The following is a 24,004-nucleotide window of genomic DNA, read 5'->3' as shown; positions in this document are numbered from 1 at the left end:
GCAATGGGTGCACGGGGCGGTGGGTGCAGCAGACAATGGGTGCAGCGGGCGGTGGGTGCACGGGGCGGTGGGTGCACGGGGCGGTGGGTGCAGCGGGCAATGGGTGCATGGGGCGGTGGGTGCAGCGGGCGGTGGGTCTAGCTGGCGGTGGGTGCAGCAGGCAATGGGTGCACGGGGCGGTGGGTGCACGGGGCGGTGGGTGCAGCAGGCAATGGGTGCACGGGGCGGTGGGTGCAGCAGACAATGGGTGCACGGGGCGGTGGGTGCAGCGGGAGGTGGGTGCACGGGGCGGTGGGTGCACGGGGCGGTGGGTCTAGCTGGCGGTGGGTGCACGGGGCAGTGGGTGCAGCAGGCAATGGGTGCAGCGGGCGGTGGGTGCACGGGGCGGTGGGTGCAGCGGGCGGTGGGTGCACGGGGCGGTGGGTGCAGCAGGCAATGGGTGCACGGGGCGGTGGGTGCACGGGGCGGTGGGTGCAGCAGGCAATGGGTGCAGCGGGCGGTGGGTGCACGGGGCGGTGGGTGCAGCGGGCGGTGGGTGCACGGGGTGGTGGGTGCACGGGGCGGTGGGTGCAGCAGGCAATGGGTGCAGCGGGCGGTGGGTGCACGGGGCGGTGGGTGCAGCAGGCAATGGGTGCACGGGGCGGTGGGTGCAGCGGGCGGTGGGTCTAGCTGGTGGTGGGTGCACGGGGCGGTGGGTGCACGGGGCGGTGGGTGCAGCAGGCAATGGGTGCACGGGGCGGTGGGTGCAGCGGGCGGTGGGTGCTCGGGGCGGTGGGTGCAGCGGGCAATGGGTGCACGGGGCGGTGGGTGCAGCGGGCAATGGGTGCACGGGGCGGTGGGTGCAGCGGGTGGTGGGTCTAGGTGGCGGTGGGTGCAGCAGGCAATGGGTGCATGGGGCGGTGGGTGCAGCAGGCAATGGGTGCACGGGGCGGTGGGTGCAGCAGACAATGGGTGCACGGGGCGGTGGGTGCAGCAGACAATGGGTGCACGGGGCGGTGGGTGCAGCGGGCGGTGGGTGCTCGGGGCGGTGGGTGCAGCGGGCAATGGGTGCACGGGGCGGTGGGTGCAGCAGGCAATGGGTGCACGGGGCGGTGGGTCTAGCTGGCGGTGGGTGCACGGGGCGGTGGGTGCAGCAGGCAATGGGTGCAGCGGGCGGTGGGTGCACGGGGCGGTGGGTGCAGCGGGCGGTGGGTCTAGCTGGCGGTGGGTGCACGGGGCGGTGGGTGCACGGGGCGGTGGGTGCAGCAGGCAATGGGTGCACGGGGCGGTGGGTGCAGCAGACAATGGGTGCACGGGGCGGTGGGTGCAGCGGGCGGTGGGTGCTCGGGGCGGTGGGTGCAGCGGGCAATGGGTGCACGGGGCGGTGGGTGCAGCGGGTGGTGGGTCTAGCTGGCGGTGGGTGCAGCAGGCAATGGGTGCATGGGGCGGTGGGTGCAGCAGGCAATGGGTGCACGGGGCGGTGGGTGCAGCAGACAATGGGTGCACGGGGCGGTGGGTGCAGCGGGCGGTGGGTGCACGGGGCGGTGGGTGCAGCAGGCAATGGGTGCACGGGGCGGTGGGTCTAGCTGGCGGTGGGTGCACGGGGCGGTGGGTGCAGCAGGCAATGGGTGCAGCGGGCGGTGGGTGCACGGGGCGGTGGGTGCAGCGGGCGGTGGGTCTAGCTGGCGGTGGGTGCACGGGGCGGTGGGTGCACGGGGCGGTGGGTGCAGCAGGCAATGGGTGCACGGGGCGGTGGGTGCAGCAGACAATGGGTGCACGGGGCGGTGGGTGCAGCGGGCGGTGGGTGCTCGGGGCGGTGGGTGCAGCGGGCAATGGGTGCACGGGGCGGTGGGTGCAGCGGGTGGTGGGTCTAGCTGGCGGTGGGTGCAGCAGGCAATGGGTGCACGGGGCGGTGGGTGCACGGGGCGGTGGGTGCAGCAGGCAATGGGTGCACGGGGCGGTGGGTGCAGCAGACAATGGGTGCACGGGGCGGTGGGTGCACGGGGCGGTGGGTGCAGCAGGCAATGGGTGCACGGGGCGGTGGGTCTAGCTGGCGGTGGGTGCACGGGGCGGTGGGTGCAGCGGGCCCACTGGCCCGGAGCCGCCCCCGGAGCCGCAGCAGCACCTCGCGCTCGGCTTCGGGACCTCAGGGGCGGAGCGTCCGCCCCCTCCCATGCCGGGTGGGCGCTGATTGGTCACCGCCTGTTTCCAGCCCCTTCGCCACCAATCACCGTCCGCCGCTGTTTTGTCTGAGGAGCCGAATAAAAAACACCGGGTGGAACCGGAGCGAGCGAGACCCGGAGAGCGCGCGCCGGGCAGCCGGGCGGGGTGAGCCGGGGCCGGGGCCGGGGCCGGGCGAGGTGCTGAGGGGTGGGGGCACCCTGAGTGGGGGACTGATGGAGAAGGGGGCAAAGGGGGTACCGAGGGGGTGGGGGTACCGGGAGGGGGGAGTTGGGGGCACCCTGAGGGGACAGATGGAGCAGGGGGTACCGAGGGGCTGGGGGTACTCTGAGTGGGGAGGGGACAGATGGAGCAGGGGGTACCGAGGTGGTGGTGGGGGTACTGGGAGGGGGGAGTTGGGGGCCCTCTGAGGGGGGAGGGGAGTGATGGAGCAGGGGGTACCGAGGGGGTGGGGGTACCGGGAGGAGGGAGTTGGGGGCTCTCTGAGGGGGGAGGGGACAGATGGAGCAGGGGGTACCGAGGGGCTGGGGGTACCCTGAGTGGGGAGGGGACAGATGGAGCAGGGGGTACCGAGGTGGTGGGGGTACTGGGAGGGGGGAGTTGGGGGCCCTCTGAGGGGGGAGGGGAGTGATGGAGCAGGGGGTACCGAGGGGGTGGGGGTATCCAGAGTGGGAAGAGGGGCAGTTGGGGGCTCTCTGAGGGAGGAGGGGACAGATGGAGCAGGGGGGTACCGAGGGGGTGGGGGTACTGGGAGGGGGGAGTTGGGGGCACCCTGAGGGGATTGATGGAGCAGGGGGTACCGAGGGGGTTGGGGGCCCTCTGAGGGGGGAGGGGACTGATGGAGCAGGGGGGTACCGAGGGGGTGGGGGTACCCAGAGTGGGAAGAGGGGCAGTTGGGGGCTCTCTGAGGGGGGAGGGGACAGATGGAGCAGGGGGGTACCGAGGGGGTGGGGGTACTGGGAGGGGGGAGTTGGGGTCACCCTGAGGGGATTGATGGAGCAGGGGGTACCGAGGGGGTTGGGGGCCCTCTGAGGGGGGAGGGGAGTGATGGAGCAGGGGGTACCGAGGGGGTGGGGGTACCCAGAGTGGGAAGAGGGGGAGTTGGGGGTACTCTCAGGAGGGAGGGGACAGATGGAAAGGGGGAGCTGAGGGGAGAGCTGAGCGTTGGGGGCACATTTTGGAGCCAGCTGCGGGGGCTCAGTGTCTGGCTGGGATGATTTAGTTGGGGTTGGCCCTGCTTTGAGCAGGGGGTGGGACTAGATGACCTCCTGAGGTCCCTTTCAACCCCGCTAGTCTGTGATTCTGTGATCCCCAATGTGGGGGTCAGTCCCTGCATATTCTGGAGCTGGCATGGTTGTCCCAGAGCCTGTTCTTCCCTCTCTTTTCAGTGCTCTGGCCAGTTCAGACTGGTTTTGGCTGTTGCAGAGGCGGGGGGCGGGGAGTGGGGGGGTCTGTGTGGGGTGAAGAAGGGTCATGGTAGCTCATGTGGACAGGGCAGGGCTGCACCTTGTGCCAGGTGACATGCGGGTTCTGTGAGTGGGGGAAGTGCATGAGGGGGCCAGGGGTTCAGGGTTCTGCCCGTCACTGCAGCATTAGGCTCAAGCTTCCTGTTAGTAAATTGGGTCAGACCCTCCATGCTGGGTGTGAGCCAGGAGGAAGAGACCTTATAAGTTTGGACTTGCTCTAGATCCAGTAATCACAGGCAGCCCTGGCGTTCCTGACTTTTCCTCATGACCTTCTTTTCCTCATCATAATTAAAGTGAGTTCTTCTCTGAAAAGTGACTATAGAAATGGCTTCTTCAAATAGGGCTATGAGTCTCATCTAGAGCAGTGGCTCTCAATCAGAGGTATGTGTACCCCCTGGAGGTATGCAGAGGTCTTCCAGGGTGTAGGTCAATTCATCTTCTTTGCCAAGTTTACAACTGGCTCTAGAGCCCTGCAGCAGGACTGGGGTCTAGTGGGTCTTGCAGGACCCACTGCCATAACAGTGGGAGAGGGATAACAATTCAACAATGTGGGAGTGGATGTTGCAGGGTGGGACAGGAGCAGGATTTTAAAAATAGTCCTCCCGTTCTGCAAACAACACGAACACCCTGGCCAAAATCTGCTGCTCTCCAGCTGTTCAGCTCTGAAGGCAGCGCTCCTGCCAGCAGCAGCATAGAAGTAAGGGTGGCTGCTATTGCCACCCTTACTTCTGTCCTGCTGCTGGTGGTGGCACTGCCTTCTGAGCTGGGCAGCCGGAGAGGTTTTTATGTGAGATGGAACTTGTGATATGAAAGACAGATCAGACTCCTGAAAGAGGTACAGTAGTCTGGAAATGTTGAGAACCACTGATCTAGCCTGACCAACAAATCTTCCAAGAGGTATTTGAGGTAGAGACCCTGAGCTTAGGAACTGAAATAAATGGCCACTGATTTTGGAGTTCAAAGTTCTTGAAGACTAAGCCCAGGCTGTCTCAAATAGGGCAGCCAAAATCAGTGGCTGCTTCTAAAACACCACTTTCACAGTTGCTCTTCAGAGCAGATCTGCACTCCAGTGTAGGGTGAATCCATCATTTGCTCAAGCTTGATGGACTCAAAATGATCAGGAATGGCTGAGACTCAACAGGCATAGATAACCATATCAGCACCCTTGCAGGGCCCAAACCTCTCCTGCCATCAGTGCTGCAGATAGACTGATATGTTGGATGATTCTCCATTCTGCAAGCTGCTGTATTTCTTAAAAAGGAGGTTTCAGAGTAGCAGCCGAGTTAGTTTGTATTCGCAAAAAGAAAAGGAGGACTTGTGGCACCTTAGAGACTAACACATTTATTTGAGCATAAGCTTTTGTGAGCTACAGCATCAGATGTATCCGATGAAAGGTGCCACAAGTACTCCTTTTCTTAAAAAGGAGGTCTGCCTTGTCCTCTCTCTCCATCTCTCTACAGGTGGCAGGCAGGGCACTGCGGTTGCCATAAAAATGGACTCTGAGCAGGCAGTAGGAGAGCTCTCCTGCTATGGTTTCACCCAGGGTGTGCTTTCATACCTGCTGTTCAGCAGGTAGAACGGAAGTGCTGAACACTCCCGTGGAGTGCAATATATGCAGCAGAGGGACCATAATAAGGCCAGGTCCAAGTGCACCTGTGTTCCCTTCCCTTCTGAGCAGCATGCTTGACATTGACTCTTTGAATTTCATTCTGCAGAGGTTAGTTTTACGCCCCAATGGCTTCTATTTAGTGCAGGGGTAGGCAACCTGCGGCACACGAGCTGATTTTCAGTGGCACTCACACTGCCCAGGTTCTGACCACTGGTCCGGGGGCTCTGCATTTTAATTTAATTTTAAATGAAGCTTCTTAAACACTTTAAAAACCTTATTTACTTTACATACAACAATAGTTTAGTTATATATTATAGACTTCTAGAAAGAGACCTTCTACAAACGTTAAAATGTATTACTGGCACACAAAACTTTCAATTAGAGTAAATAAATGAAGACTCAGCACACCACTTCTGAAAGGTTGCCTACCCCTGATTTAGTGTGTAGTTTTGCACATCTGTCAGAGAAGATATCTGTATTTAAATTATGTTCCATGTAGCCTCTACCTGCAAGTAGGAGCCATGAATATCTAATTCTATAAATATTGACACATGGGGATAAACTTAAGAGTCCTGTTTTCAATTTGTTACAGGTTTAGATACTAGAGAAATAAGTCCTCACGTGTTGCAATGGCTCCCACACTTGCTACTGCGCATCGGCGACGCTGGTGGATGGCATGCACAGCTGTTGTAGAGAATCTTCTCTTCTCTGCTGTTCTTCTGGGCTGGGCATCACTGCTCATCATGCTGAAATCTGAAGGATTTTACTCCTACCTATGTCATGAACCAGGTAAGGAAGAAGTCTGGGGGCTGTTCACATGAATTCAGATGAGTCTGTTGTTCTGGAGATTTGACTGTGGACATATGTCAGGGCTGGGGCACGGCAAAGCAGCTTGCAGTCTGTATGTGCTGGTGTGAAGAGTGCCTACATGATTCGGGTTGATGCACTGATCAGACTTGGAAGAATGCATTCTCCCTCCCTAGATTCCCTTGGAGACTTGCTGACATAACATTTGTATATAACATCCTAGGTATGTCCTGTGCTTTGCAGAGGGAGTGAAGATTGGGCCTTGTCCTGAGGATCTTACAGTCTAGGGAGACACAAGACTCCTAAGCCTTTCTGTACTGTCTTTCCTCTACCTTGCCTCTCTAGCTGAGGTCTTGCTGATCTTTCAAAGAGAAGGTTCTGGTATGCTGTTGATTAGAGTTTATGGAAAGAGGTGGGCGTGGGGAAAGTGTGACAAAACAGGGAAGATGCTCAATGTATATGGGAGAAGCTCAGGGCTGCTTGTGGTAGGAGACAAAAGGGAATGGAGGAAAGCAGAACCAGTGGGGTGCAACACGTAAGCAGGAAAGTTTGGGGAAAAGTCATTGGGCCCACCTTTAGCGCCACCCTCTCTTGCCCACACATCCAGGCTTTGGCCAAATCCTGCTACTTCTCCCTCCACAATGTTTCTGAGATCTGTCTTATTTCTTTCTGTCCAGCTAGTAGGAATGTTCATCCAGATGTCCTTTGCCTCTCTCCCCCAGTTACTGTAACCTCTCACCACTGGTCTCCCTGCATGCATCTACACAGCCCATGGCAGTGAGTCTTGGAGCCCTGGTCATGCCAAAAATAGCTGTGTAGACATTTTGGCTTGGCTCTTAAGATGACCCCACTCCCTAGGCTTCAGAGCCTGAGCTCCAGCCCGAGCTGTAACCTCTACACATCTATTTTTAGCGTGTCAGCCCCAGCCTCACAAGCTTGAGTCTGTCAACCTGGTCTGTGAGACTTTCCACTATGGGCTGCCACTCACTATGTAAATGTATCCCAAAATGCTGATGCCACCCGCTACAGTCCATTCAGAATGCTGCTGCTGAGGTAATCTTCCTTGCCCATCGCTCTGATCATGATGCGCACACACACCTTTGATCCTTCTACTAGCTCCCCCTGCTTCACTCCATCAAGTTCATGTCTGTTATCCTCACCTCCGAGTACCTTCACAATTCTGCTCCCTACTACTTCTCTCTTGTCTTGTAGTGCATCACCTGCTCCTCCAGGCGTGCCAATCTCTGGTGAAGGGAAGTGATGAGCCAAGAATTACACGGTGGCTGCCCCTGTTATATGGGGAGGATGCTAGCTGGATTATCACTTGTGATGGAGGGAGATGGGATTGGGAGTGGAGAGGAGAGGTGCCCCTAGACTGAGCAAGGAGGGGTGTGTGAGCTGAGGATCAGCAGCGGGAATGGGAGGATGGCCTTCACCTTGGAGAGTTGTTCACCTTCTGAGAAACTTGACAAGATCTTGGGCTGAAAGAGAAATGGGTGAAGGAGGTGGCGCAAGTTTGAGGAGCAGCAGTGCTGTGATGGGGGTTTTAGATGTGTGGAGCCAGTCAGGGAGGGGAGGAAACTGGTTGATGAGGCAAAAGGAAAGAACGAACTTTTAATGCAGCAAGTTGAGCAGAATCCTTGGAGTCTCTCTAGACGCGATTGGCCAAGCATGAATCAGGGAAGCAGATTGGGGCTGAGAGCAGCAGAGCAGTCTGAGCTGATTGACTGGTGGTTGTGGAAGGAATACGGTCTGGGGGGAGTGAACAAAACTTAGGGAAGAGGTGACTATGAGAGTGGATGGCTGAAGGATCCTCCTGTCCTAAACTAACAACATACAGCAATGCTACACCCTAAACATCTGCCTCTTTCACCCTAGCTTGGCTGCACTACAATGCTGGTTAAAGTTTCATTTCATGTACTGTATACATGATGACTGTAGAATGCTGCAAGATGTCCTAGTCTTAAAGTTTTGTATATTGCATTTTTCCTGCCTTCTAGTCTAAAACTTATAACCATTAATAACCTCTGTAACCATGCAGATAAAGAGAACAAAGGTAGTAAAATACCATCCTTCATGACAATCTGATTACCTGTGGTGGGTGGAAAGGAATTGGCATACACAGTTGGTTAGGTTAATTAAGGGTAGCTTGACTGACTTCTTTTGGAGTATCTAGCATTTGCCAGTTCAAGAGGCAGGGTACTGAACTAGCCCATGGTCTGATCCATCACATCCGATACTTACACCTTATGTCCCTGACTGAAACAGTTTATCTCCCTCCTTCATGTGCTGTTAAGTGGTTATCACAGCTGTGTGAATAAAGCTCTGTTTATTCATGCTTCTCATCCCAGCTGTTGCTTATCTGGGATATTTATGTTCTTACCTCCATTTGTTAGGTGACACCACTAAGGGTGTGTCTACACTAAAATTAGTGACTAAAATTAGCTGACACAGGCTGGGCTGGCCTGTGTCAGCTCAAGTCCTGCAAATCTGAGTCAGCTGTGGGGCTGTTTAATTGCATTTAGGCTCAGACTGGAGGGTCCTTCAGCTGACATGGGCCAGCCATTGGTGTTCAGTTGTGGTGTAGACATGAGCCCTTTCATTATTTACATGTTTTCCATGGTACTTCCCTGTGCACAAGGTATAAAGAGTTGATTGCCAATTAGATAGCTGTTCACATTTTTTATCCACCATCAAGTTCTTCTAAGCTTCCTGGGTTGAGTTAACTATTCTAGAAAATTCCATTTTGTATGATAGTGAAAGACAGCAGGCGGTATTGCAAGTTTTCTCTCAGCTGTGTGCTGGTGAGTTGAGGCTCAGCAGATCTACATGGAATAACCTAGTTAACTTATCCAGAGTTCCACCTCTTTAAGCAGAAACATTGGATTTTTATACTCTCCCCTGCATCAGGCTCCCAAATTAGCCAGGACCCAACTTTATTGTGAGCCCCAAGTAATCCTTCTTGATTTTTTTTTTTTTTTTGCCATATTCTGCCCATCCTGCCCCTCCTCCCGCAAAATTCTTCCCAACTCAGTGATATTCTAACATACTTTCTGTCCTGACAGTTTTCCATATCATAGAAATTGCCAGACTAGTTTAAAACAATGGTCTACCTAGTCTTGTCTCCAAGAGTGGCCAATGCCAGATGTTTCAGAGGAAGGTGTTAAACCTCCATCATGGAAAATGATGAGATAGCTTGCTCACAAGGGAAGTTTTTTCCTCACTTTGTCAGTAGCTAACTCATGCCTCAGTGCATAAGCCATATCTTTTATATAACTACTATCTAATATAACTAATGTTCTCTTTATCTGTATAAATGTCTGATCCTTTTAGAATTCTGCTAAATTCTTGGCCTCGATATCTTGTGGCAGTGAGTTCCATAGATCAATTATGATCAGTGCTCTTTCTTTCTCTCTCCCTCTTTCCACCCTTTCCTATCCTAGGAATTATTTATTCTGATGCCTATAATCACAACTACTAAATGGGGAAAAGATGTATAAGCTCAAAGGCAATTAGGTTTCCCAAAGATCTCATTTAGTTTTTGGCCACTTCCAGACTCCCCTATCATTTTCCTTCAGTTTCCCTGTGTGATGGGAACTATGCTACTGTGATGGATACTGTTATAAGAGCCTCAGTAGATCGGCTTGAATTCAACCAACTTCTCTCATCTGCCTAAGCCCATTGATTTAACTGGAATTAAGTGCTGTAGGTGACCCCTTTTCCCAGCATAACCCAGTAATATTTACAACCAGTAGCCCTTGCCAGGATAGTTAGATATAAACAGGAGAGGGATTTCTAGCTAAAGATTGGCAGGGGAATAAAATTTATAACTTTTAACCTTTGAACATTTGTCATTCAGACTCTGCTGCTCACACGTGACTATTGCATAGAAAATTTCCTAATTAGCTAAAGATTACTAGCAGGGCTTTCCCTCTCATCAGCAAAAACTCTGTTCCTTGTGATCCCTCCAGACTAAAGGCAGAGAGTTAGACCTTGTCCCCTTTGCAGACTTGTTTCTGGAGATTTCAACATCAGTCCTGAAAGGGGCTGTAATTCAGAAAAAGCCTGGCTTTTTTCATAGCAGAAATCCTTCCAGGCATGATATGGATCTCCATCCAGATGCTCTGCCAAGGGGGAGACTATGGATTCCTTGGTAGCCTTATTTAAAAAAGGAAAATGGGGATCATAGAATATCAGGGTTGGAAGGGACCTCGGAGGTCATCTAGTCCAACCCACTGCTGAAAGGAGGACCGATCCCCAATTAAATCATCCCAGCCAGGGCTTTGTCAAGCCTGACCTTAAAAACTTCTAAGGAAGGAGAGTCCACCACCTCCCTAGGTAATGCATTCCAGTGTTTCACCACCCTCCTAGTAAAAAAGTTTTTCCTAATATCCAGCCTAAATCTCCCCCACTGCAACCTGAGACCATTACTCCTTGTTCTGTCATCTGCTACCACTGAGAACAGTCTAGAGCCATCCTCTTTGGATCCACCTTTCAGGTAGTTTAAAAGCAGCTATCAAATCCCCCTCTTATTCTTCTCTTCCGCAGACTAAACATGCCCAGTTCCCTCAGCTTCTCCTCATAAGTCATGTGTTCCAGTCCCCTAATAATTTTTTGTTGCCCTCCGCTGGACTCTTTCCAATTTTTCCACATCCTTCTTGCAGTGTGGGGCCCAAAACTGGACACAGTACTCCAGATGAGGCCTCACCAGTGTCGAATAGAGGGGAATGATCACGTCCCTCGATCTGCTGGCAATGCCCCTACGTATACATCTCAAAATGCCATTGGCCTTCTTGGCAACAAGGGCACACTGTTGACTCATGTCCAGTTTCTCGTCCACTGTAACCCTTAGGTCCTTTTCCGCAGAGCTGCTGCGGAGCCATTCGGTCCCTAGTCTGTAGCGGTGCATGGGATTCTTCCGTCCTAAGTGCAGGACTCTGCACTTGTCCTTGTTGAACATCATCAGACTTCTTTTGGCCCAATCCTTCAATTTGTCTAGGTCCCTCTGTATCCTATCCCTACCCTCCAGTGTATCTACCTCTCCTCCCATTTTAGTGTCATCTGCAAACTTGCTGAGGGTGCAATCCACACCATCCTCCAGATCATTTATGAAGATATTGAACAAAACCGGCCACAGGACTGACCCTCGGGGCACTCCACTTGATACCGGCTGCCAACTAGACATGGAGCCATTGATCACTACCCGTTGAGCCCGACATCTGGCCAGCTTTCTATCCACCTTATAGTCCATTCATCCAGCCCATAGTTCTTTAACTTGCTGGCAAGAATACTGTGGGAGACCGTGTCAGAAGCTTTGCTAAAGTCAAGGAACAACATGTCCACTGCTTTCCCTTCATCCACAGAGCCAATTATCGTGTCATAGAAGGCAATTAGATTAGTCAAGCATGACTTGCCCTTGGTGAATCCATGCTGACTGAGGAATTCCTGAAAAAGTAAGAGAATCAAAGTAACAAACTATTTAGGCCAGGTCTATGTTATAGACTTGCGTCAGTATAACTGTTACTCAGGGCTGTGAAAAATCCACACCCCTGAGCAACACAGTTTATACCAGACCAGTGTAGACAGCGCTATGTCTACAGGAAGGCTTCTCCCATTGACACAGCTGCCGCCTCTTGTGGAGGTGGATTAACTATGCTGATGGGAGAAACTCTCCTGTTGGAGTAGTAGCATCTTCACTGAAGCACTACAGTGATGCAGCCGTGTTGCTGCAGCATTTTAAGTGTAGAACTGCCTTAGGAAAGAGTGAGTTCTGTGATGAGGTTGGTGAGTGGAGGACTCCTGTCCTGGGCTAGATGCCATCCTTGGGCACTTTCTGGTAGGTGCATTTGGACTAAACTGGCTAGGAATCTAATAGTGACACTTTGCTCCACTTTTAATTTTACTATTAATTGCCCTTCAAAACTATTTGAACTTGCACTTTTCCCATTGAGTGACTGCTGATTCTGCACACTTTATCTGGATGTGCAGCCTTTACTGGCAGTTACTGGGGACTCTGAAGCCTGATGTGTTCAGGGCCATAAATTGCTGCATTTTTTCTGATATGAGTTGGGAGGCTGATGATCAAGGTCTTTTCAAGGTATATTATAATCTGCTCACAAGGAGCAGAGATAAAGAGCTAGTTAGGTTTGCAGGATACCAAAAAGGTGATTTAAAAAGTAGTAATTGAATTACAACTTGATGGGTCTGTAATGCAAAAAAGTAGAAGGAAAATGTTGCCTTTTAACTCATGTTTGGAATTTAGCACTAAACTAAAGCTGTGGAGCCCGTCAGAGTGAGGGTGTGTCTACACCGCAAAGGAAAACCTGTGACAGCCGACTTGGGCTCCTGCTGCAGGGTTCTTTTATTGCTGTGTAGGCTTCCAGGCTCAGGCTGGAGCTTTGGCTATAGGACCTGCAAGATGGGAGGGTGCCTGAGCTCAGGCTTCAGCCCGAGCTTGGATGTCTACACAACAATGAAACAGCCCCACAGTCCAACCCCCATGAGCCGGCACAGGTCAGCCTCATGTCTCTAGTTGCTGTGTACACATATCCACAGTCTGCAGCCATGAGTGGCTCTTACAAATCAAGCAGTTTGAAGTGACCTATTTGTGGAAAGGCCAGACATGTGACTCTGCGATGATTAATCTAATAAACATGGTAAATGTTTGATTTGTATGGCAATGTTCTGTTTTTACTGAATTGCAAAGCACTTGTTACTGAAATCACAGTAAAAGGAGAAAGATGTTGGTACCATGTAACTGTCTCAGCAACACAAGATCATACTGTGCGGGGGAGTTTTTAAAATTAACATTGAAAGTCTGAATATCCAGGTGGAGGGAAATTCTATCAACTGGAAGCTCATCATAATGGTATAAGTGGACAGAGTGCATGTTATGGGTTGGAGAACAAACTAAATTTAGGGTTTCAGAGTAGCAGCCGTGTTAGTCTGTATTCCCAAAAAGAAAAGGAGGACTTGTGGCACCTTAGAGACTAACCAATGTATTTGAGCATAAGCTTTCGTGAGCTACAGCTCACTTCATCGGATGCAGTTCACTGAATGCATCCGATGAAGTGAGCTATAGCTCACGAAAGCTTATGCTCAAATAAATTTGTTAGTCTCTAAGGTGCCACAAGTCCTCCTTTTCTTTTTGTAAATTTAGAGTGTAAAGCATAAAGTACTAAAAAGATAAGCCAAATTCTTATGGACACAGGAAACCTGTGTATTGCAAGTCAGTTGTTCACCCATACACAGCCCCTTCACTCTAGTTTTCTACATGCGTTGTCTGAGAAATCAAAGAAAATATGGGAAGCAAAAACAGGAATGAGAGACAGTTGGGCACCTGACCTGTTTTTATAAGTATGTGTTGCAAAAGAAATCTCAGATTAGAAAGTCTGCATGTGTTGGAACCCTCCATCTCCCAGCTGTTGTCTTTCTCCCCGCTTTCCCCCCCACCCCCCCACCATGGATTCTAGACTAAGTTGCTTAAATCTTTCTGACCCAAAAGATTTGAGATGGCAGTTACCATTGTTAGGAGGGCCAAGTTCATCCCTGGTGTGACTGTTTGCTTAGGGTGCATAGAGAAGTTAGCAAAGGGGAGTTACTGAACGACCTTCTTATGGAATACTTAACTTTTGGTCTAGGGAACTACATGCTAGTTTTTTTGCAGTGGGGAGGGGAATGCAGGTCCAGAAATGACCAAATTCTGATGGGCACTGCAGGGCTTTTGTTGCACCTGAGTTCCCTCATCCTTGAAGAGTTTAAATAATTTGAGCTGGTTCTTAGGCTGTGAGGCTGCTGTTGTTCTGCAGCTGGTATTGGAGGTTCTGTAAATGGAATAACTGTTGGCTGCAATGAGTCATCTTATTACTGCTGATACTAGCTGGTTGTTTCTCTTAATAAGGATCTGAAACTGCTCTAGTGTGTAACAGAGTTCAGGCTACATCTCTGTTCTGATATATTCAAATTGTAGCTTCCTGAACTTCATGCTCAGGAACACCCTAAAATGTTGTTTGGTGCAAATGGGCGCTGGCTGAAGAGTTCAGAAAGGGTGGTGCTGTCAGACTCTGCAGAGTCACGAGAGATCGAGACTGGCACTGTGATATTGCCACGCAATGGTCCACATCAGGGTGTGAGCTGTGTGTGAGTGAGAATTGGAGTATTTGCTGTAGCCAGGCACCTAAAAGTAGATATCCAGTTTCTATTCAGGGTAATCTCATCCTAGCTCCTTGTCATGTGATGGTGCTAATTCCTATCTGTTGATTGATAGTGTGAGACCTCTCAGGGGTACAGTGCATCTGGACCTCTCATTATTCAATTCAATTATTCAATTTACTCTCCCAAATGGAACAGGTTCAGATTGATCTTCTGACATGCATATCCTGTATACACTGGTCTATTTTTTGTGTAGAAACCATTGAAAGGGTCATTGAATAACAAAATGCAGAGCCCCTAGTTAAACAACTTTGATTTTACTTTGTTGTGTTTTCTTTAATTGCTCTGGGCAATTCCTATTTTTCTGCAATAAGGTGGTGTCTTAGTTTCTACCTGGTACTATTAGCTGGGTCTTCCTCTGAGGCAGACACAAAACCAGATGATTTACAGAGGCACAAATTGAAGTGCAGCACCCCTGCTCCCAAACATTTCTGGCTGAGTGACCTGTACAGAGTCCGTTTAATCTCAACGGGAATCCGGCCACTGTTCCCAAGACTGTGCCCCACATTACTGCCCTCTTTGTCTGCCCTTCACGCTTGTGTGTCCCTCTCATTGGAGTACATGATGAGTGTCTGTGTTGCAAGGATAAACACTAATAACATTAATGGTGGTTCATTCATTGTTGTTGTTAAGTTATTGCCTGTTCTGTTTTCTTTTTCTCCTGCGGAGAGCTCCCAGACTGTTTGACATGCATAATCAAAAGTTATAAGGTCACTGCATTGCCTATGTTTCTCCCACCCTCCCTCCTAGCCCACAACTAAGCGCTGCAGCTATCTTAATAGAGTGCTGACACAGGGAATTCATTTCTGTTTTGTCTAATTCTTGTTTGTCTGAGTTTAACCTTTCACCCACATCTGTTTCCTATGACCTTATCTCTGCAGATAGCCCAAAGCATTGAGGATCTGGGTGAAGTGACCCCTTTGTATCCCTTGCCTCTCTCACAGGAGAGTTGTAAAGCTTACAGTTTATAAAGTACTGTGAGATGCAGGAGATGGGAGTCTGGTAGGGCTTGGATCCGGTCTTCAGTATTTGCACTAAATGTGAAATTCTTTTGTGAAGAACATCTCAAATGAGGGGGTGATTTCTCTGTGCCAGCTGTGGTGAGATTGCTGCTGGGGCACTGTGATTCCGTCTCCAGTCTGCACTTGTAGAATGGGTGCTGATAGGGCCAAAAACAAAAAATGGGTCACATGGACAAAGGAACTGGACATGAAGACATGGAAAACAGGCAACAGAGAGGGGACAGGATAAAGGTTTATAAATATTGGTGCGAATAACAAAGAGGAAGAATAGGTCAAAACTTGTTGTTCCTTGCCAGGGGAAGCCTGAGACCCCATTAGTAAAAGTGCTAATGAGAGAACCTAGATGAAATAAGGTAGAGACACTCCAGTACTTCTGTGGGGGGTCTGTGGAGCACCTGTGCTTGTATATTAGGTATGTGCATGTAGAAGGCACCTTCCCAGTCACCAAATATGTGTAGGTATTTGAAACCTGGAGGGTGGAGCAGAGTTTATTTCCAGTTGATACAAAGCTGGGAGTAATCAGTTTGGCAGATAGAACTAAAACCACAGCACAACCTTGTAGAACTAGTTTGAACTCAATAACTAAATTCTGCAAAGGTATAGAGGTTCTGGTAAGAGGGAAATATACTAAAGCCTGACTTGCAGGGTGGCTGGGCAGTGGGACCACTAGGATTAGAGAGCATGATGAAAGGCATAGTTTTGGTAATGCTGTAGCAAAAGGCAAATGTCATATTCAGCAGTCTCTCTCACAAGATGATTCCTTTTTTTCTTGGCGGATTAGATCTCACTAAGGAATGAGTTCAATTTTGGGCACCATTCTCCTCCTATATATTCATGCATTTAAAAAAATTTCTAAACTTCGAATGTTAAACTTTGTCAGCTTTGGCAATATTTACTATCATGAAGGCAGTTTCAGTTATTAAATACAATAGAAAAGTTCTATATGACATTGATTTTCTCCAGCTGGGGAAAGACCAAATCCCTTGTCATGCTAACAAAGCTTACTTGACTTGAAAATTGATCCTGCCAGAAAATAGAAATATGTAGGAGTGCATCAGCAATTTATATTAATGAAAATATCATGCAGCATGCTTTCTTTTTAGAACTTTAAAACCTTTCTGGGATGTTGTTGCAAGAGAATGAAAGAGGCAGCGAAAGCACTCATGTAAACAGAGATGGGTTTATGTTGAACTCCTTTTCGAACTGCCCTGATTCCATAGTTGCCATTTTGTGTAAGATAAATAACAAACTTCATTCTATAGGGGAGTTCACAGCTGGCGTTCTTCACCTGAAGGCAAGAGAGAGGGGGGAAAAAAAAGCGAGAGAGAAAAACGATCAATGTTTTGTACAATACAATTTGGGAGTTAAGAGAATTGAAAATTTTAAGTCTGGGGAAAGGAGAACTGTCTACAAGTATATAGAGAACCCAGATGAGCCATCCTTCCCTGTCATCCAGGGAGCTTGGAAGGTTCATAACTAGAAGAACAATTGGGGCAATGGAATAAGTGGCCTGGGAGGCTATTGAATCACCCTCTTGGAGAGTCAGGCCTAAAACTGGAGATTCATCTATTAAGACTGGCTGTTCTTAAACTGCTCCTATCACAGTGCAGGGAGTTGAGGTGACATAGCTCATCTGAATGTCAGGCTTTCAAATGATTGTTTTAGACTAAGGGCTTGTCTACCCAGTGACTAGAACAGAAATAATTGTATGGGTTGTAATTCACACGTCTGGTAATCTTGGTGAAAATCTGTGTGCATACCTTTATTCTGGATTAAGATGGGTAAATTGACTGTGTATCTAGGCAATTGTGATCTGTGCCTTTTGTTGCAACAGCCTATGTGCAGGGCTGTTCTACTTGCCCCTCTTTTTGTAACTGGGTTTAGTGCTCTGTCTTCCTCGCTACACTATAACAATGTTTCTCTTTTATCCCATCTAGATAATTTTACCACCAGCTCTGCACATGGAAACAGGACAGAGCAGGAAGCTGTGATTCGGATCAATGGGTGGCTCATCTGCCAGGAGCAGGACGAAATGCTGAACCTGGCTTTTACTATTGGATCCTTCTTGCTGAGTGCAATCACTCTGCCTCTTGGGATTGTCATGGACAAATATGGTCCTCGCAAACTGCGTCTGCTTGGCAGGTTGGTGTCATGAAGCCTGTTCCAACTGTTTCAAAACTAGAAGTTAATTTTGAGCCAGAGGTTCTGCTTAGTCCACAGTTCAGTGGTTTCTAGCAAGCAGCTCATTCTACTCAGGTTCTTGTCCCATGCCTGTCAGCAGGGCTCTCATCATCTCTATGGTCTCTGACCACTATTGTTGTCTTTGTAAAATGGACATCAGGAAAATAGAGCCTGTTTGCTGTTGGACTGGCCTGGAAATCTCCCAGAGCTCCATCAGCCATGAACAGGATAGGACTGAGGCTGACAGGTGAACTCATTTAGCATGTTGAATCTCCCTATAAGGAGAAGAGGAGGGGACTTACATCCATGTTCCTAGAGTTTCTGAATTCCCTAGGAAATGAGGTCCTGGGGGGAGAGAAGAACTCTTCCACTGTGTCAGTAGGGGTGGGAGTCAAGCTGATACTAAGTCAATGCCCCAGCATGGTGCTATATCACACAAGAAAACAAGATCTGTCTTGCTTGTGGTTACTAAATTATCCCATCCCACATGACTTGCAAGAACTGGATGTTACCCCATTTGGTCCAGAGTTAATTGCATATTGCCTGTCTAAAGCTTCCCTTGTGCTTTCAAGTGGCAAAGGAACAATATGCATCACTTCCTGTCTCAAATGATCATGTGGAGTTGGTATTAACAGTTGCTGTGACAGAGTGCAGGGGAGAAGTGCTTTCTTGGGTAACTGGGTTCCAGACAGTTAGAATACTTACAGACCTAGACAATGTGAATTGCACCTGGAACTGAGCCAGTACCTTGTGCAAAGCACTGAGGGCAGGTATTTGTGCTCATTGACCTGCCTCACTTGGGAGGTGGGCAGGTGAAGGCTCTGAATGCTCTTCAGACAAGCTGCTGCTTTACAGTAAACCAACCTGGAGGGGACTGAAGTCTGGATAGATGTGAGTAGAGCCATGTCTTAGGGGAAAGGTGGTTGCAGTCTCCTTGTCGCATGCAGGTGAAGTTTGGGAAGACCCTATGGGACACTGCCTGAAAATTCAGAACCTGTTAGGACCTCAAGTCTGAGTTTTTTGCATTGGGAAAGGTTGACCCTTCAATACCCATAGAAGGTGCATGAACAACTTTCACCCATTACTCTAGATTTTTGTCTCCAAACCATCTGCAACCCTTCCATCTTATCCAGATTCTGCTTCAGCCAATTAACTCTCAAAGTCTCAGCCTTAGCCAGGCACTGAGACAGTGCAGCTTGTCTACAGCAGGCTTCCTTTCGTGCGGCTAACGGCTTTGGTTCTGTTTCAGTACCTGCTTTGCTGTGTCCTGTGTGATGACTGCGTATGGAGCTAGTAACCCAAACTGTAAGTACTGAGCTCTGTGGACTCTACTGAAAGGGTCTTGGGGTTGCTGCACTTCTGAAAGGTTCAGCTAGTAACTGGGGGCTGTAGTGTGCAGAGAACACTAAAATAAGGGCACATACTCTGATTATAGTGTCCTCAGTGAGCTAAAGAGATCACCCCAAAGAAGTACAGAACAAACTTTGCTTATTGCCTTGTGGGAGGGTGCAGGGTCTCAAAGGCAGGCCCAGCTCCTCTTGTAAGCACTGATGGGAATGCAGCCAGAGTCCCATATCCCAAGAACCCTGTGAGCAAAAAGTTTTAAAAAAAAAAGAAACCCAAAACCTGCCAGTGTTCTTACCCGCCTGCTTTGTATCACGTATAAAGTCTAATAACCTTGCACTGCAGACCAGGCCTGCCATTGACAAGTGAGATACAGAGCCCTGTGGTGTGTTGAGGGGGCATTAAGCCTGGTCTCCAGAGGGAAGATTCTGGGCTGTGCTGCTTGTACGGTCCCCTGCTTAGCAGTATCAAAGGTGGCTCTGAGGCAGCTGTGTCTTTCCCAGCTTCACTCTTTTTTGCCAGGGTAAGATGCCTCAGCAGTGGTGAGCTCACAGTGAGAAGTTTAAGAAAAAACGTTGAAAGGTTCCTCCAGAATTAAGAGATGGGCAGTAACCAATGCTGAATGTTCAAGGCTTCCCCAGCCCCAGGGTAAATATAGCCATATCCTCTAGCTGAGATAGTGAGGTAGTCCCTGGAGCCCAGTTCTAAAAAGTAAATTTTCCTTTTGAGACCAATGCTGACCAGTGAGACAGTTCAACAGGGGGAAGAGAAGAGACCTTGGGCTCCCACACATCCCAGAGAAAAACGAGTGTCCACGGCTCTGCAAAGTGGTGCTCACACTGAATTCTGATTCTCCTAGTACCTGAAGTTCTTTCCCTGTGACCTTAGCTTAGAATGAACAGTGTGCATCTAGAATGAGCCAGTTTGGATGGAGCCTTTCACTCTGTGCAGGACGTTGGCTCAGTCCTGCCAAAATTCTACTTGTTGGAACCAGGATTTTGGGGACACTGTGATTCCATCCAGTAAATGCTCTTGTTTTTTCCACTGCAGCACTGTCGGTGCTGATCTTCATCTCACTGGCTCTGAATGGCTTTGGTGGAATGTGCATGACCTTTACCTCACTTACGGTAAGTGAAGAGAGTTATGTGAGCAATTGTGAATCTGCCCTCCCTTCATTTATCCTCTTTGGCTTCCACCCCACAGTTCTTTGCAAGGCCCCACCTATAGGGAATAGGGAGATATTATTTTCCCATTATCTAGGTCTGTGGTTCTCAAACTTTTGTATTGGTGACCGCTTTCACACACAGCCTCTGAGTGTGGGCCCCCCCCCCTTATAAATTAAAAACACATTTAACAACTGTTATAAATGCTGGAGGCAAAATGGGGTTTGGGGGTAGAGAGTGACTGCTCATGACCCCCATGTAATAACCTTGTGACCCCCAGTTTGAGAACCCCTTATCTATCTGGTGAACTGAACTGGCAGGAAGGTGCCGAGTGGATCCTTCATTGTTTGCTGAGTTGAATAGATTCATGCTCACCTGTATTTTTTTATATGAATGGGGTAGTTGGCCTATGACTCTTCTATTTGAAAAGCTTGCTATTGGATGGTTAGCCCAGGGCTCAGCTGTCCCTTACCAGTGGGGATAGTTGGTGAGAGGGAAGAGAAGGCTCTTTTCTGTCTTTTGAACCAGATTCTGCATTCACTTACACATGTGCAATGCAGCTGACTGAAGCAGGGTCCACATGTAATGCACTGAATTTAGCTTTAGCTTCTTCTTAGGAGAAGGTGGAGGAGCACAAGGCTCTTGAAAGTTGAAGGATGTAAGGAAATCTTGGGCAGGAAGGCGGGGAAGTACTGTTCTTTTGTAAATGGCAGATACTATTGTTTGTAGTACTGCATTGACCAGCAACAAAGCAATTAACAGCATAGGGAGTTGTTCTGAGGTGCGGGACAAGTACTAGTACAGACCAGTTCCTTTTGAGCGTGGCTGTGTGATTGATTTTTTTTTTCCCCCCCTACCCCACCCCTCCCTAGACAGGGAAGGAGAGTTCCTTGGCACAACGGGCTTTTCCCTTTTATATGAATGAGAATTACTCCAAGGTGCTGACAGACTTTTTCTTGGAAGTGCTGAGCTGTTGAAATATGCCCAGCCCAGCTCCATCTGTGCAGCATACTTATGTCTGTTTACTCAGTCCATTGAGTGGAGCACAAACATCAGCCAGTGGCTAAGTCTGCTGCCTCTCTGCATTTTGGGGCTCTTGTTGCTTAGAGATGGGAGCAGATGCAGCAACCAATTTGAGAATGAATTTTTCACCTCATTACTCTTACCCTTGTTAGTGTGGCTGGAACTAGGTGTTCTGACCTGAAAATCTCTCAGAAAATTGCTTGAGAAGCAGTTATATTACCTGTTTTGATCAAAAATGTCTCAAAGGTTTGGACCCAGATCACTTTCACCTTGTTTTTAATTTTCTCTCTAACCTATGGGTTACACACAGACTGAGTTCCTGTGAATTGTCATGGGCAGAGGCTGGGTATGGATGCTGTTGTATGTATTGTAATGTCAGAATTGTGGCAGCTGCTTTAGATAGCAAGTAAAGTCATAGTCCAAAAGTTTCAAAAATGTGTATAAAGCCTGGCTTCTAAATTAATATGAAACACCCACTTCTGAAAACCCTGGCTGTAGTCCTGGACCCAAAGAGTGTACAGGGTAAATGGAGTATGACACAGGCAGAACATAAGGAGACAAACACCAGCAAGGAGGGGCCCATGAATAAGCCTGTGGGGCTGCTAAGGTGACTCATATCATGTTAGTGTCAAGGGTGGTGGTTTGGTAACTTTGTGTTTATCTGGGTCACTATTGGAGAGATGGAGGTTGCATGCTATATGAGAGAGGCTGTGTGTAGGCATCCTTAACTGTCTCTTTAGTGAGCTGTAGCTCACGAAAGCTTATGCTCAAATAAATTTGTTAGTCTCTAAGGTGCCACAAGTACTCCTTTTCGTTTTGCAAATACAGACTAATACGGCTGCTACTCTGAAACCTGTCTCTTTCCTGATATTCTGTCTGACTAGCAATGAAAATGCCACGCATGGCCCCTCTTATACTGAAATAATTGTAACTGGGTGAGGCCTGGGGAGAACTGCAGGAGCTGTGGTCCTCTCTGGCAGCTCAAACTTATTGCAGTGCACATTGGTAATAATAAACCAGGCTGACAGCAGGCCTCCCTTATGCACTCCTCTGCTTCTTTCAAATTCCTCCCCATATGACCAAATTCAAAGTACTCTTAGAGGGTGTGTGAGAGAGGCTTGCAGCTCTGAGTCTGATCTAGAGCAGAATCCACTTTCACTCATAAGTGGGGCTAGGTCTGTGATGCAATGTCAGAGCACTGGGGAATGCTATGGGGGCTTAGATATGAGTGTCATTGGTTGCAAGTGGATGTGCTCTGACACTTATGAATTGCAGGTAATAGGATATTTTTCTGCTTGGTGTTGCCACTCTATAATACAGCAAGTGAGTATTTCATGTGTCTATAGCTTTTCATAGAAAGAGAAATCCAGCAGCCTATTAATACCTTCATCACCGCAAATGAGAACAGAAGCAATAAGGAAACTGGTCTTCAGAGGTGAAGGTAAAGCCTTATAAGAATAAAGGTTAGAATCTGAAACCATTCTAAAAGTAACCATTAGTAAACCTTTGTGATTGCCAGTGCTCATCTGGACTGAGTTTGCACCCAGAGTTGTGACTTGGGCTGTGGGGAAGTGGTCTTCAGAGTTCTTTTGTATGACAGTTTATCTCAGCAGGAGCCCTATCTTGTGGCCAGAGACCCAGCATTTCAAAACTTGTCTCTAACTTTGGACCTGTGTCTTTATACCCCCAAACTTGCATTTCCATGCATAGATCGGGAAGTTAGACATTAGGCTGATTTGCCTGCATAAATTCTCTTTGGGGCGTGTAATAGCTATACATGTAAATGTGGGAACTAGTGTGAGGGCCCTTTCCCATGAGCTGTATGTAGAAAGGTGTGAGAAGGGGGGGGAAAATCAGAGAATGAATGCTGTGCATATAGGTATTGCCATTACCAGGGGATGCCTCCTGCTCTGGGGCAGTGTGGATGTTACATACACAGTGTGATCATAATGAGAAGGGAATTTAGAGGTGAGCTGGGAACAATGAGACTGAGATGAGCTTTAGGTAAGGAGATCTGAAGAGCTTGATATTCATTGCCCAAAGTCCAGATGCTTCTGCACTAATGTCTCCAGTCCTAATGAGTTGAATGTGGTGTGAGGAGCCCATTCTGGCTGGTACAGGAACTGACTGGTGAGTGCGTAGATGTTTGTGTATGTAAGTCCTGAGAAAAAACAAAGTGACTTCACCACCCCTCCAATTGCAATGACCTATAGTGCTGCTTAGGTTGGGAATGCAAATCCTAGGGGCCTCACCCTCTGCTGCAAGAGCTAATTCTGTGCAGCCATAGTTCTGGTGAAGGTTGCTACTTCATATGTTTTTTTGTTTTTTAAAGGCAGTGGATGAAAACTTGTCAAGATGAATTTTTATTCAGACTAACTGCTCAAAGGAGTGGATCCTTTGTAGCTGATGGTGATGAGGTTTCCAACCCTTACAAGATGGGTCACAGGTATTGAGCTATGAGTTGCTTGTTTCCTGGGCTGTGGCTCCACCCTTATCAACTCCAGCCAATGGGTGGAACCCCACCTGGGTGCATAAAGATACTATCTGACCTCAAATGTGTGTGAGTCAGGCACCCTCCTTGCTGCCCTTAGTCCTGGAGAAGTGTGAGTTGGTCCTACCTGTCAGCTGTGGTAGAGGGTGAAGTCTGCCCATGATGCCTGAGGAAGAATGCTTCATATGAACAGCTGTGTCAGGGCAAAGGGGGATAAGATGTGGGACCCTGTGTATGAAATTTGCCTCCTAATTCTGAAACCTTCTCTGTAACAAATCCTTGGGATATAATAAAAAACAAATGGCAGGCTGTATAGTATCTTTGATAAGCTAATGTCTGAGCCTGCTCAATCTGTGTTTCCTGGATGTCCTGAGCTGCAGGGCTGACAGATTGGGGAGGAGAGTGGGAGGGCAACAATGGCTGGTGATGGTGTTCCCAGTTCTGGGAAGCTGGTCAGACAGACTCTGCCTGTTACAGTGCAATGCAGAGATCTCTAGGGAGTGACTTAGATTTAGCCATTGTAAGCA

General features: G+C 48.9%; 1 protein-coding gene across 2 annotated transcripts in view; it reads left to right on the top strand.

Annotated features, from left to right (window-relative positions):
• The first annotated feature begins 2,220 nt into the window (after positions 1 to 2,220).
• Positions 2,221 to 24,004, top strand: part of SLC43A2 (solute carrier family 43 member 2) — a 56,532-nt gene continuing 34,748 nt past the window's right edge. The window contains exons 1-5 of one of the 2 annotated variants that reach the window (XM_048824332.2): positions 2,221 to 2,307; positions 5,828 to 6,024; positions 17,213 to 17,417; positions 18,706 to 18,761; positions 19,851 to 19,927. In XM_048824332.2, coding sequence (XP_048680289.1) covers positions 5,865 to 6,024; positions 17,213 to 17,417; positions 18,706 to 18,761; positions 19,851 to 19,927 — 498 coding nt within the window. In that variant the 5' untranslated portion in view covers positions 2,221 to 2,307; positions 5,828 to 5,864. Of the gene's footprint in view, positions 2,308 to 3,714; positions 3,920 to 5,827; positions 6,025 to 17,212; positions 17,418 to 18,705; positions 18,762 to 19,850; positions 19,928 to 24,004 lie in introns of those variants that run through there. The other variant, XM_048824331.2, reaches the window with a different exon arrangement.

The sequence above is a fragment of the Caretta caretta genome, chromosome 17 (assembly GCF_965140235.1).
Source record: "Caretta caretta isolate rCarCar2 chromosome 17, rCarCar1.hap1, whole genome shotgun sequence".
NCBI lineage: Eukaryota > Metazoa > Chordata > Testudines > Cheloniidae > Caretta > Caretta caretta.
The sequence above is the reverse complement of the archived record's forward strand: the minus strand, read 5'-3'. Positions and strand labels throughout refer to the sequence as shown.